Source organism: Brachypodium distachyon, chromosome 3 (assembly GCF_000005505.3).
Source record: "Brachypodium distachyon strain Bd21 chromosome 3, Brachypodium_distachyon_v3.0, whole genome shotgun sequence".
Classification (NCBI taxonomy): domain Eukaryota; kingdom Viridiplantae; phylum Streptophyta; class Magnoliopsida; order Poales; family Poaceae; genus Brachypodium; species Brachypodium distachyon.
In genome coordinates, this window is record NC_016133.3 from 44,079,353 (window position 1) to 44,092,976 (window position 13,624).

Here is a 13,624-nt window from a genome sequence, read left to right on the forward strand (position 1 = left end):
AAAATGCGCTTTCAAGGCAGAGACGCATACTTTCGAGACGTATTTTGGAGGTCGAGCGAGCACTTTAGCCCAGACGCCCGGCCGGCCGATCGAGCACCGTTGATTTGATCTGTCCACCGTACGATGGACGACCGAGAGACTATATTGATGGTGAAAGGTTACACACTGATAAGATTAATAACATGTAGACGCATTCAACTGACAATGTTTCTGTTGTGATGATTCTGTGGTTCACCGTATCGTTAAACTCCATAGGACGGACGACCGAGAGACAAAATTCCAAAAGCAAACATGTAGATGTATGCAACTGACAATATTTGCATAATCTGTTTCTTTACAGGATTTATTCAAAATTGATGTTTCTTTATTGGATTTATCCAAAAGTTCGCATCTCATTATGCAGTCAGGAACTGTTTCCAAACAAAAGCATGATACTAATCAGTAATCACAACCCTAGCAAAGCAGATTCACAACTAAGATGTAATCTCAACTGCATTCTCAGTGATTGTACAAACAAGCAAGGGAAACATGCATGTTGAAGCATTTGCTACAACAGGTTCTGAATTTCTCGCATATATTTGGAGCAGTCTACAGGTACTGAAACTCTTGAATCTTTTGCACAGAGGAGCCTGGCCTGGTTTAATTCGAGGCGGAGGGGCATTGGTTGCGATTAGGTTGGAGTACTAGTGAATAATAAATTTCTGGAGGGTGAACCACGAATTCAGTTATTCAGTCAGTGTGTGCGGGATTGGACTTGGATGCGAATACTCCATTTTGTTAGGGGTGCTCATGAAACACAATCAATCAGTCTCCCGTGCCCCGAGCCCCCGACCAGACCAAGTGACCAACCAGTGCACTCGCTGCTCCATCGCGCAAGCCAGGAAGAAACCCTCGGCCGTCGCCGTCGCCGCCATCTGCTCCGGGCTCCCGGCTTAACTCCGGTAATTAATGTCGTGTCCTTCAGTCCTCCGTCTCTCCTCTCCCTCGATGATCTCCTCTTTCTCCATCTCCCAGTTTTCCATCTCTAATCTGAGACCATGAGGCGCCGTCTTCTTCTCCGTCTCCGTTCATCTCTCTCGCGCCCGGCCGCTCTGCACACCGTCCGACCGATCCTTGTGCGAACCGCATGCCATGGTTCGTCTATCCATATAGCGTGGAAGAAAGGCGCCGCATTCCCCTCGTTCTGCTCACCGGACGGCGCGGCGGCGGGAGCAAGCAGCCATGGATAGCCGGCCAAGGAAATGTGTCTCCTTGGATTTTATCTGTGTTGACGACCCCAGATGATCGATTGCGCGGGAAGCCATGGATCCGTGACTGATGTAGCTTGCGAGCAAGAAAGCTGCCGCTTTTTTTTTTATTGATCTGCTCTATTCTCCGTTGTTCTTTGCGCTTGCGATGGCGCGGCCGGCGGGAGCAGAGGCAGCACGCCGGCGAAGGAAATGTGCTGCCTTTTGGTTGTTTTACATGTGTCGATGACCCCGTAAGCCGTAAGTTACCTGTGCTCACCGGGCGACAGTGGTTGTGCTACAGTGGCTCGCCGGCGGGAACAATGTGCCACCTTTCATTGTTCTGTCCGTGTTCCCTATCCCCCGGCCGGCCGGCGTGCCGACTCTTGTTCATATTGCTTTGATCTCATAGCTTGATTTGATCACTTGATCAGTTAGGTTACCTTGTCATGTGCATGCGTGGAGTTGAATTAAACACACGCCTTGTCAATCTAAGTATCGAACTATCTGTGTATTAATTCATTAACCGACAACTGACACACATGCATGCAGGACGATGGCCGACGAAGAATATGCCGAGGAAGAAGATTTCCACTTTCTCCTCTTCGGCAACGACGACAACGACGGTGGCAGCGGCACCGGCAGCAGTGAGGAGGAGGAGGACAATGCTGACGATGGTGATGATTACGAGTTCTTATTGGGTGTCCAAGACGGCAGGCCTCCAATCCATCACCAAGAGGGGGACACATGTGTATTCCACGCAATCACCTTCGCCGCCGAGATGGAGATGAGGAGGAGGGATCCCACGACCGACATGCATCACCTTCAACGCCGACGCCTTCGCCGCCGACTACGAGAGGGAGATCGGCATGAACCTGGCCGACCAATCAGCGGCGCCACTGGGTACCTTCCCCTCCTACCACCGAGAGGCCACCGGGCTTCGACTCTTCCGGCGCAGCGGCGTTCTTGCCCGGTCAGCCACCTGGGAGGGCGAACGCCGGCTGCAAATTTCCAGCTACAGAGTGCACCGGAACGTGAACGGAGTGAGCTTCGCGGAGGTTGCTCAGCTGATCTCGGAGGGGAGGTCGGTGATCGGAATGATCCGGGCCAACGAAAGGTTCCGCCGGCTTCCGCCGGGGGAGATCTATGACTACTATCTCCGGAAGCCAGGAGGCCAGGTCGAGGAAGATGAGACGTATACACATGCTGTGTCATTCATCGTCTACGGTTTTCGGCAGGGGAGGGAGTACTTGGTCATGGCCAACAGCCATGGCAATGGTTTTGGGGAAGATGGTCTTGCCAGGGTCTACTTTAACTCTGTCTACGATGATCGGTTCTACACGCTCACGGCGACTCCTCCTGATCATCAAGACCTCCCTAGCTCCTCTGCCGTGCCCCCGAGATTCTTCCATGTCGGCTCGAGCTCCTCCGGCTCCGGCGCCGCCCACGACCACGGCTTCTTCTTCGACACCGGCGGCGGCTCAAGCTCCTCCACCGCCCCGAGCTTCTCTGATGATCATGGCACCACTCACTCCCAGAGAGTCTTCGAAGTCGGCTCGACCTCATCCTCTGCCGCTCCCCGGATGCTTTTGTTCGATGACGACGGATCTAGGTTCTCACCCTTGTTCTTCAGCCCCTCTGACGCCCAGAGCTTCTTCAGCGACGGCTCGGCCTTGTCTCTGAGCCCATCTGCCACTCACAACAACTCGTTCAACGGCGGATCATCCTCCAGCCCCTCTACTGCCCAGAGCTTCTTCGATGATGGCTCGGCTGTCGTCGCGAGCGGTCCGGCTTCCTCGTCCACGGCCCCGAGCAGCTCATCCGCCGGCGGTCCGACAAGCTCCTCCTCCGCGGCCCCGAGCTCCTCCAGACTCCTTGACGAGTAGAGCAAAGTTGATGCACGTACTTCGATCGATGGCTGGCGGCTAGTCTAAACGTACTGCAGAGCTTTATGTTTTCGGTTTTATTCCTAATTAAGTACTGTAGCTCCGTGGCTGGAACCAATTAACTCATCTCTGTTGCTACGCATCTCACATCAGTGTCAGTTGTCTGCTATCATCTGTTGGCTTTCCAAGTTTCCGTCGCTAATCACTCAGGGTTGTCATGGCCATTAATTTTCAAATAAACAGTCCAATGATTACAACAATATAGTTAATTAAGGTCCAATTTGGTTTTGTTCCTTTGCCATGCATCGAAGCATTATGCTTAATTAGTTTCATTCATCACTAGGCTTTGGAAAGAGTTCATAACTGCACGCACAGATTTAAACCTCGAATAGTTTTGGGGCCGAAGATGCAAACAGCAACTTCCTTCAGTCAGGATATGTGTTCCATGCATGTACAGTCAGGATATGTGTTCTAATGATGCTCACTTCCTTCACAACTTCTGATAAATGGTATTTGAGACCAAACATATAGAAACATCAGCTACATATATGGAAAGCAGAAAGTTGTCCTCCACGAGTAGCTTGTTATAAATAGGTACATGTTTTCACTCTAGAACCCCTTCCTAATCTTCCACTCGGGTGCTCTTCGTAATCGTCAAACACCTCCGTTTCACATCCGGAGGGAGCTCTCTGAGTTTCTTCCTCAAACGTCTATGACCCTAAAGAAGATAATACACAAGCAAGGAATTAGAACCCATCAAGTACCAAATATCATGTTACCAGCACAAGATATGCAATTAATTACCTTGTACATGTGCCTTATCCTAGCCTCCTCGGCTTCCTCCTGGAAACGGCGAGCAACAAACACATGCACATTAGCAACAAGACAATAGAGGTTCCAAGAAAAACCAGGGCAAGAAGAATGCTAACAGCTCTGCACGAAATAAATCACATACACCTTCTTCATCGCTCCACTCTGTCTTAAGCGTCATCGGCATACAAATATCCAAGTGACCACCAGTAAATGCATTAACTTCGTTGGGGTGCTTCATATTAACACGGCCATGGTTTTTACAACCATAGCAGTGACCTTTAACAAAAACATAATAACAACATAACAACCAATCAATTTGAGATGTTGAAAATGTTCAATGACGAATAAGACAAGAGAGGGGCAGACAAACATGTCTATATGTAAAGATCACATACTAGAGCTAGAAACACATTTACCTATGTCTAACAAAAAAGTTCAAGTTAGTGTGACAAGCTATATATTAACAATACTTAGTCTAAGATAAGAGTACAAATACCATTATCAATAGGCTTAACCATGCAGAAACAGGTGACAAGTAATTCTTCATGTTCTTCTCCTTGTCGCATATTTTTCACTTCAGCGAAGAATAGGTTGTCGGTGCCACGGTCAAAGTCATCAGCTCCTTTAGTCTTTGCAGTGAAATTGAAATGATAGTACACCCTATGGTTCTCACAAATTGCATAGTACTGCAGAACATCTTTGAGTTCATACACAGTATCCTAAAATAAGAAGCATGGAGCTGATCGGTAGTTGTCACATGAATAAGACATAACACAACCCTGGTAGCAGGACAAAGAGTGACAGGGGAGGAGGAAGAGAGAACAAACCCCAAAGAGATTGTGGTCATTGTTATGATTGTCAACTAAAGCTTGAACAAATCGGCGCTTTTCATCACGGCTTTTCTCAGTTGCAGCTGATTTTGAACACCTCTTCCTTGTGCCATCAGGAAAGTAAAGACATGTTCGTATAGCCATTTCCACTTGAGAAACCTTAGCTTGTTTCATGCACCTAGTTCAGATCAGATCATTACATATGGTTTGCAATACAAAGTAGTACAGTTATCAGACCGACATTGGTTAAGGGAAACTAGCTTGTATGAAAGTTTGTTGAATAGGGATCAAATGGTTCCTGAGTTATCTAACATAGCTGTGTGGTGGACCAAAATATGATCAAACTGAACTGCTTACATGCCTATACTACAAGGTGTCAATTTTAAGGTATTACTCCTTTCATTTTCACATCCCCAACTCAGTACAGTAGCACTTACCACACTGTTTTGACTGGTTAAGGGAAGTTATTGTTCAGGCTAACACCACTGTTAGTACACTAGAAACCAGGGGTGGATCCACGCCTGGTGCTACCCGGGCTGTAGCACCGGCCCAGCAAAATTGTGGAAACGAACAGGTACCGAAAAATAAGCGCAACATCAATATTAGTTAGCCTATTAGCACCACTGGCCCATGGAAGCACCGACTCACCGAGGCTTCTGGATCAACCGATCAACCAGGAACCGCGCGTCCAATCGATGGAACTCTTCATCTTCCTCTCACGTCGCTGGCGGCAGATAGTCTTGCCTCTTCGTCTGGTCCATCCAGGGCTCCATCTGACCGTCTCTCCGACTCTCCCCCGGCCTATTCCCATCCAAAAAATCCCAAAAAAACCTACTCCCCAATTCTCCATCCGAGCGACCGAGCCCCGCAGCAGCGTTCCGGCCAGTATGAGGTGTCTAAATTTCTAATCTATTTCTTTCCATGACCTACGTATGTGTACTGAATATTTAATTCCAATTAAGTTGCTTCGGTGTGATTATAATTTGCTAGGATAGAGAAATATGGCATGGTATTTCTCTAGATTAATTTTGTGCCGTTTGTCTGTCTGTAGTTCTCTATTAAACTATGTGTGTTTGTGTGAGCTATAATATACACATTCTGATAAAAATTTCTCACATGTCCTATGGTTAGCAGTTAGCACCCCGCTTGTTCCGTTCCTGGCTCCGCCACTGCTAGAAACAGAGCTGGACGTGTGTGACTGGCTAAAAGGCAACCAATTTAGCAAATTAAATTCCAGATAATAACATACCTACATACAAACTGTGGTAGCATAGCATCGACATGTACTTAGTTAGTTTTTGGATATGCTTTTGATGTATGCACTAATTCAACCTCTATGACAATTGCAGTTACAAAAATAAGCATGATTCACTAACTTTGAATTATTGTAGGTTGATATACATTATCAGCTTGCCATCATTATTGTAAATGAACTATTTTCCGCTTGATGCTGTAAAAACTCGGATTATCCTTCGCGGCCTAAAACACGGAAGCACTGGAGATCCTCGAAAAGAAGGAAGTCGAGAAACTTTACATTTTCGGAACCCGGCGGTCCTCAAGATGGCCATCGATGACACTCTGAGCTTCCTGTAAGCTCTGGAATGGCCCACCCACGTCAGGGTACATATGGAAAGACCCCTCAATGTCGACCCTGATGAAAAATTTCAAGCCCCAATCCTGCTTCGCCGAGCCCAGAAGACTGACCCAGTAGAAGGAAGGCTTGATGCCGGCAGGGCCACTTCAGTAGCAACTGCCTCTGGAACCGGCGGGGAGGAGGAGGATGAGGAAGCGGCAGCGATGGACGAAGATCCGTGGTCTTGCATTGTCTTCGCTTCAGATGCAGGCTCAGCACTGCCTCCAAGATGGAGCTCCTCTTCACATCTGAATTGGAACAAGCTCGATTAGCAGAAGAAAAATTCATCCTCAGCTTCGTGGTATGGTAAGATTATTACAGAGCTCCCACTGAAGAAAAAAAAAAGGAAAATTCGTTGGATTCCTATGTCAGTTAACTAGCTAGCGGGAATTCGCAATCTTCCAGCGAGAAATGAAATACACGTTCGTCTACGTCCTGTTCTCCCTCCCCACCCAAGGTACCAAATCCCCATGGATGAACAGAACAACCTAGACCATCATCCCACCGGAATAGAGCAGGAGGAGGTGGTGAAAAACGAGAGAGGGACGACGTACGGCGGCTGCCCGCGGAGGGAGGAGGCGTCGGCGGTGATTTGGGATCCGCTGCCGCCGCCGTCCCCACGATCACTGCTGTGCCGGCGGGGGCTCCCGCCACCGCCAGGGGAGGAAGCCATGAAATCGGAGGAAGAAGGGTTTGGAATTGGAACCTCGGCTATTGATTTCCGTTCTTCCTTAATGAAGAAATGAACCGGGCCGTTTGGGCCGTGACGGGCCTGAATTCAGGCCTGGACCTGGCCGTCCACTAAGTGGGCCGAAATGTTGGGATCCACCAGTCAGTGGCGTGGGGCTATATACAGGGGGTCCGTGCGGTCTTGTCTTGTCTGACCTCTTCCACCGGCAACCCTCGCCGCCGGCTGCCTCATCCGTCCTGCCGCCGATCCCTGACGGCGGCTGGCCCCGGTCCATGGCGGCGGCCGTTTCGCCTCTGGCCTCTCCCGGTCCCGACCTCGACCGCCTGCCCAGGTCAGTCCTCTCGCTCGCTCAGGCCGGCGCTGCTCCCTTCCCCTTTGGAGACTGTTCGGTTGCTGTTCCTTCAATCTTTCGGGCGGAATCTGAAGAAGTTGTGGTAGTTGAGACTAGGTTCTACTCAGTTTTTGACTACTCGCTAGACTAAATTGTCTGCTGGTAACCGACGCTAAATTGTAGCCAGATTTTCTGCTTGTTGCATAGATTCTTGAAAAAAAAAAGAAGAATCAGGGTTTAGGCGGAATTTAGATTACCCTGTGTTAGATGAAAAGAAACTTGACTGCTTGTATTTGTACCTGAGGAATTGCTGCTGTGCTAGTGTGCTGCCTTAAGCTATGATGAGGCAGACAAATTTTTTCTCTTTTTGCGATGTCCTATGAGTGTATGACATGGATTTCCCTTTTCTGTGGTGCCCTGCAGGCCTAGCTTGGCAAGTCCATGGGATTCCAAAGGTATCGTCTTTCTGCCCGGCTGCTCTACCATGCATAGCAAGCAAAACAAAAAAAATCTATGCAATGCTCGTTTCCATGTTCTGTTTTTGGAGTAGACCATGGCAGAAAACTAATTCGTTTTGTCCGTGACATGTCAAATTATTACATGGAGCTGTACTGTCTGCAATGTATTTCGAAAGAACCTTTCCTTGTCTCAGCAAGACAAAGAACTTTCCTTCCACTACTTTTATAAATTCCCGTCAGAAGGTCGGCCATGAGCGCCAATTCTATTTGTTCCATTGGGCGGCGAAATGCAGGCATACAAAGTATGGCAGACCCTAAAGTAGCTCCTTTAATCTCGTAGGAGCCGGAGCCAAAGAGCCATAGTAGTAGGTTCGTTGTGTAGTTATTGTCTTTCCCTATTTTCCTTTTCCCAAGTTATTCTGTCGCCATTTGTTCTTGTCGCTTCTGTTTCTGTAGACTTTCCAAGTGTAGAAATTAATGCAACGTCTCTCACTCTATCTTTAATGCCCAAATGTCGTCACACTGAGCATTGAAATTCCTGCGCAGTTGGGGCGTGTCTATTACCATATTTGCCACCTGTGATTGGGCCTTAAGCTCCATGATTCGCCATTTCTTTCCGTCTTATACGAAATGACACGCATTAAAGTGTGTGTTCGAGAAAAAAGGTACATTAGAAATGATACTCTGTGATTTCAATTTTGGATTACATGCAGCGCTATGCAAGCGTGCGGAAACCTGCGAGTTGGAGTCGGGTGCTTTCTTGATTGATCCTGCTCTGCTTCCAACCCTAGAAGATCTACTTCTAGAAATTTACGCGATGTTGCGCCCAAAGCCAGTCGACTATGAGCAACGGCATATTATGATAGATGTCTTCAACAAAATTGCCAAAGATGTTTGTGGTAAGAGATGTTTCTGTCTGTTACCATTTAAGTCAAGGAGTTATGCTATTGAACCTGCTATAATTTTGAATTTATTACACCTGATCGTTGTTATACAAATGATTGTGGAACACCTATTATCTTATTAATCACACGCACATATGCAATTAGGTCAGCTCACAGGCAGCCCATCAATAATGCAAATTTCACCATGTACCTCATTTATGCATAGCCCATGCCTTGATTTACTAGGGAATCCATTGTTACAGAATAAAAAGTTTATTTTTGTTGTAAATTATAGGGCCAACAGAGCCAACCTCTTCTTAGTCATAGTTGATCAGTTATCCAGCATGTGTTCTCCAAAATTTGACACTCTATCCATACATCATTTTACTTGGTCTCCCATCTGAATATTTGGAATTTACATGATGGTGTGACCTATTTCTTGATTGATGTTTCCTTTCAGGTGGTAAAAACAATAGGTTTCCAGTTGTGGAAGCGTTTGGGTCATTCACGATGGATCTATTTACTGCGAAAAGTGACCTTGACCTCTCTGTCAACTTTAGCGCTGATAGGGATGGTGAATTTGATCGCAACAAAAAGATTTCTGTTATTAGGAAGTTTGCAAAAGTGCTACGTCAGCATCAGAGTAATCATTGTCTTGTGCTGATTTTCTTCATCTCTCATAGCATTTGTTTTTCTGTTCTTTTTCTATTGAACATTCAAGCTCGCTAAATACGCATTCATAATTTATTATTCATCTCCCATATCTTTTGTTTTTCTGTTCTTTTTCTGCAATCGATTGGAACTACTAGATTTGAACAAGGGAGAGCTAGACTGGAACCACCACACTGGAAAACATTAAGTAGGAATCAATTTTGATATGGTCATGAAAAATGTTACTCATGTTTTACTTAGCTTCAACCGAAATGTGCAGGCAACAGTTGTGTATTTGTATGGCACATTATGGACACTGCACTGCTATATTTTTTTTCCAGAAAATACTTTCACAGAAACACCTTTATGTGCATGTTAAAATTATTTTCAAAACCTTAGTTTGGTGCCAACCTGAGTTTCGTGCTTAGTTCTGCGAAAGCCAAAATGTTATAAATGCCATACAAAGTTGTTATACACATCAGTTAGTCTGCCCTGAAATTCTTAATTACTGTTCTAACTTAGTTTGGAAATAAATAAATTGGTACTGCTACTGCAACTAGGGAGCAGCTGTATTGTTTCGGTCAGTTGTACTTGTAGGAGAGGATTAGCATAGGAGGGATGCAGTGGAGGGGAAAGTGGGCCGGTGAGAGTAATGTAGGTATGTTGTTAAAAGAATCTAAAATTGGTTTTGTTTGTTTCTATCAGCTGAGCTGTCTCTGTGATCTGACTATTAGATTTCATTAAAGATAATTAATCTGACAAATGGCTACTCTAGGGGCGTGACTATTGATTGGAGGTACATTTCTAATATTAGTTTTTGTTTTCAGAGGGTAAAATTGAGATAAGATGGTTTCGGTCTTTCGGAGGGTGTATAGAAACACCCCTAATCTCTGGGGTCATAATTTATTAATTCTGATTTTAAGTAACAAATAAAAAGCTTCATTTTTTATCCATATCTTTGTGTTGTCTCTCCGTATAAACTGCAAGATAGGCCGCATAATAAATATGCAAAACTAAAAGAATTTTAATTGGGTTATCTTAAACAAGTTCCGTTTGGTATGATGCTGCATGGCATTTGCAACTTAATAGCATCAGAACTGCTTTAATAGATTCCAGCAAATTGTTGATGCCCAATACGTGTTGGGCGTGTGATCAACTGATTAGTGTAGACTCCTTTCATTGCTAATGTATTGTGTTCCTTGTTTCTTATCTTTCTTATATTGTCAATTTCAGGCAGGGGTCGTTGTTATGGGGTTTTACCTGTTGTAAATGCTATAGTTCCTGTACTGAAGGTTACTGATAAGGGAACTGGGGTTGAGTGTGATATTTCAGTTGAAAACAAAGATGGCATGTCAAGATCAATGATATTTAAACTTGTTTCGTCGATTGATGAAAGATTTCGGATACTTTGTTATCTGGTATTGCAATTTTCTGTCTTGATGTTTGGATTTGGCGGAGAATCTAACTGCCATGTATCTAAAAGATATGGCAACTGCTTTTCTTTTTGTTCTGCAGATGAAGTTCTGGGCTAAGTCACATGATGTTAACTGCCCCAGAGATCGAACAATGAGCTCGATGGCAATTATCTCTTTAGTCGCTTTCCATTTACAGGTAAAGTGGGGCTGTTATTTGGTTCTATTTTATGTTGAACTTTATAACCAGGAGTAGTTTGGATATCAATTTCGCTGTTGTATGGAATTCCCATAGAGGCTCATGCTGGGAGTTTATGCTATATTTCCTTTTTGATTCAAAGAAAGAGAAATTGAATGCATTTATTGATTGCACGATGTGGACTGCAGACCCGGCGCCCTCCAATACTACCTGCGTTTTCTCGTTTATTGAAAGGTATTCTCCCTCTCTTAAAGTGCATTCCATTTTCTTCTGTGGCTCTTTGCTACTGCTTCTTCTAGTTCATGTTGCTATTATCTGATCCAACCATAACTAAAGAGCAAGATCGGTTTTGCCCTTCTGCAGACGGCGCAGACATTGCAAGTATTCAGAGGAATGTCTCGCTATTTGAGGGGTTTGGGAGCAGAAATAAAGAATCTGTTGCTGAACTTTTTGTATCATTAATGAGTAAAGTAAGTTATTTAAAATTTGCTTCTATTTATGCGGGGAAGATGTCTACTGCAAAAGCACAATTGCCCACGTATTTTTACGATATTTTTCTATATAGTTCCACCGATCTGACCCTGCTTGAATGAGATGCTCTGTCCAGTTTAGCTTTGAAATAGTCCTGTTTTGCCCTTCAGAATATTGTTCCCTGATTCCTGATATGTAATGAGTGACTTGATTCCTTAGTAAAGTGGTCACGTTTTCTCATAGTACAGGATTGTATCACCCGATTCCTTTATCAGATATATAGCTAGTTCAACTTGCAGCTTAGTTTTTTTGCAGCTTAGTTTTTTTTAGCTATTTCCTTCTTTTGGCGATGTGGCTGCATCTTGCAAAAATCCCAATCGCTTGTTCTTGTGACACAGCTTGCATAGTAATTTCATTGTGATCTCATCTTGACTTGCCAATGGTCAACATGCAGCCCCTGCTCACAGATACACCTGTCCTTTTTCTGGTGCAGCTACTATCAGTACAAGGTTTATGGGAGCAAGGGCTCTGTGCCAGCAATCTGGAAGGGTCCTGGATCTTAAAGATGACCTGGGATAGAGGAATCGGTAACTTGGCTGTAAGTTTCTTATGAATTCGGTTGTGACTTCTCGACAGATTCTACAGAGGGGTTGTTTATTTACGCGCGGCAATATTTGCAGGTTGAAGACTTCTTGGACCGGAATCAGAATTTTGCCAGATCAGTAGGGAAGGTGGAGATGCAGACAATCTGTGAATGCCTAAGGGACACTGTTTGCAAGTTGACTGATTTCTTCAAGGGTGACATTGATGCGCCTACGCTGAAGATCCTTATTTTTGGTGCGCTAAAGGAGGACAAGCCAGTCAGTCGAACCAGTCCGAAACTTGTTGAGACGAAGAGGAAGAGAGACGCGCGACTTGACCCAGGAAACGGTCAGAGGCCGCAGAAGAAACGGAGGCACGCTGCACAACCTGGCCATGCTGCGGACCAGACTGATGCTTGCTTACCAACTCCCACCATGTTCATGCCTCCTCCTCCTCAGATGCATCTACCGCGCAGTCAGTTTGCGCGTCCACCTCAGCATCCGGCCCCACCACCTTCCCGGTTTCCTTACGGGCCGCCACTGCCACTGCCACTGCCGCATCTGCATCCAGCTCCTCATATGGTAGGCCAACCACAGCATGGCAACTTCATGCACCCGAATCCTGGGATTCAGCTGCATCAGCAAGCACAGCATAATATGTTTGCTCCTTTACAAGCCCGCCAGCAGGCGTTCAACGGGTTCCACCCCGGCTATGGTTTCGATGGGGCTCCTCAGATCCCGTACGACCCCAACAGCGGGCTGCCTTACATCAACCCTAATTACCGGAGAGTATGACTTTGAACAGGTGCACATAGCGCATTGTGGGGGATGTAGCTAGTTAGCTAATTGATATATGTGCAAAAATGTGTCTTGTTGATCTGTTGTAGAATGGAAAATGATGTAATAGCTTGTGTCTTTTTTCTGGTCTGGAAAGGAAGCCGAAATCGGCAGATTGTAAGGTTGTTCTAGACTTAGATATTGCTCAGGTGTTTTGCTGGATGATGTATGTCTGTCTGAAAATGTTAATGGGTATAATAGTACCTTGGATATATGAACTTTTTGAGATGACCAGTGGTGGAGTGCTGTTGTCTGTCCATGTGTACTTGTTTGGAATGACTGGCATATGAAATTTGGAGGATCTGTGCTAATGCAACGGCACCAAGTAATTATTGCGGCCAAATTACATGAAAACATAGCCAAAAGGATTGTTGTGTTAGCCCAATGTTAATATAGTTCTTGGCAGTTGGCCTAATATCTGAAACCGCAGCAAAGTAGACGACCGGTAGCATCGATCTGCGTGCCTCTTTGATACTATTGTGCCGGCTAGCTTAGCTTCTTAGCTAGAAATGATAAGAAGGAAGAAAAAACAAAGTGAGTAACCGGTGCTGTCGGCCGCCCATGGTATTGGCATGGCGATCGGTTTTGTCCAGCCGGCGGCGCCGGGCCGGCCAGGTGACGACGACAAGAAAACTGATTCAAGTTATTACTACCGTAGATGGATTCATCTCACGTAGCCGGAAACACACGATGCTTAATTAATTTCCAACGAAAGGGACAT

General features: G+C 45.5%; 2 protein-coding genes across 4 annotated transcripts; one reads left to right on the top strand and one right to left on the bottom strand.

Annotated features, from left to right (window-relative positions):
* Positions 1–3,488: 3,488 nt before the first annotated feature.
* LOC100835952 lies at positions 3,489–7,104 on the bottom strand. 3 transcript variants are annotated; one of them, XM_010237108.3, is made up of 7 exons: positions 6,943–7,104; positions 6,290–6,636; positions 4,753–4,933; positions 4,422–4,644; positions 4,042–4,201; positions 3,917–3,955; positions 3,489–3,830 (listed from the first exon to the last, which is right to left on the bottom strand). In XM_010237108.3, exons 2-6 carry the CDS (start codon positions 6,379–6,381, stop codon positions 3,931–3,933), a joined length of 681 nt encoding a protein of 226 aa, XP_010235410.1. In that variant the 5' UTR covers positions 6,382–6,636; positions 6,943–7,104; the 3' UTR covers positions 3,489–3,830; positions 3,917–3,930. The 3 variants fall into 3 exon arrangements, with proteins under 3 accessions (XP_010235410.1, XP_010235409.1, XP_024316965.1); XM_010237107.3 differs by having other exon boundaries at positions 3,502–3,830; positions 4,068–4,201; XM_024461197.1 differs by lacking the exon at positions 6,943–7,104 and having other exon boundaries at positions 3,502–3,830; positions 4,068–4,201; positions 6,290–6,652.
* A 151-nt stretch (positions 7,105–7,255) lies between these two features.
* LOC100836259 (protein HESO1) lies at positions 7,256–13,156 on the top strand. Its single transcript, XM_010237109.3, has 10 exons — positions 7,256–7,410; positions 7,834–7,865; positions 8,582–8,767; positions 9,213–9,395; positions 10,637–10,821; positions 10,919–11,014; positions 11,203–11,248; positions 11,378–11,484; positions 11,979–12,083; positions 12,166–13,156. The coding sequence occupies exons 1-10, from the start codon at positions 7,352–7,354 to the stop codon at positions 12,859–12,861; spliced, it is 1,695 nt and encodes a 564-aa protein (XP_010235411.1). The 5' UTR covers positions 7,256–7,351; the 3' UTR covers positions 12,862–13,156.
* The last annotated feature ends 468 nt before the right edge of the window (positions 13,157–13,624 follow it).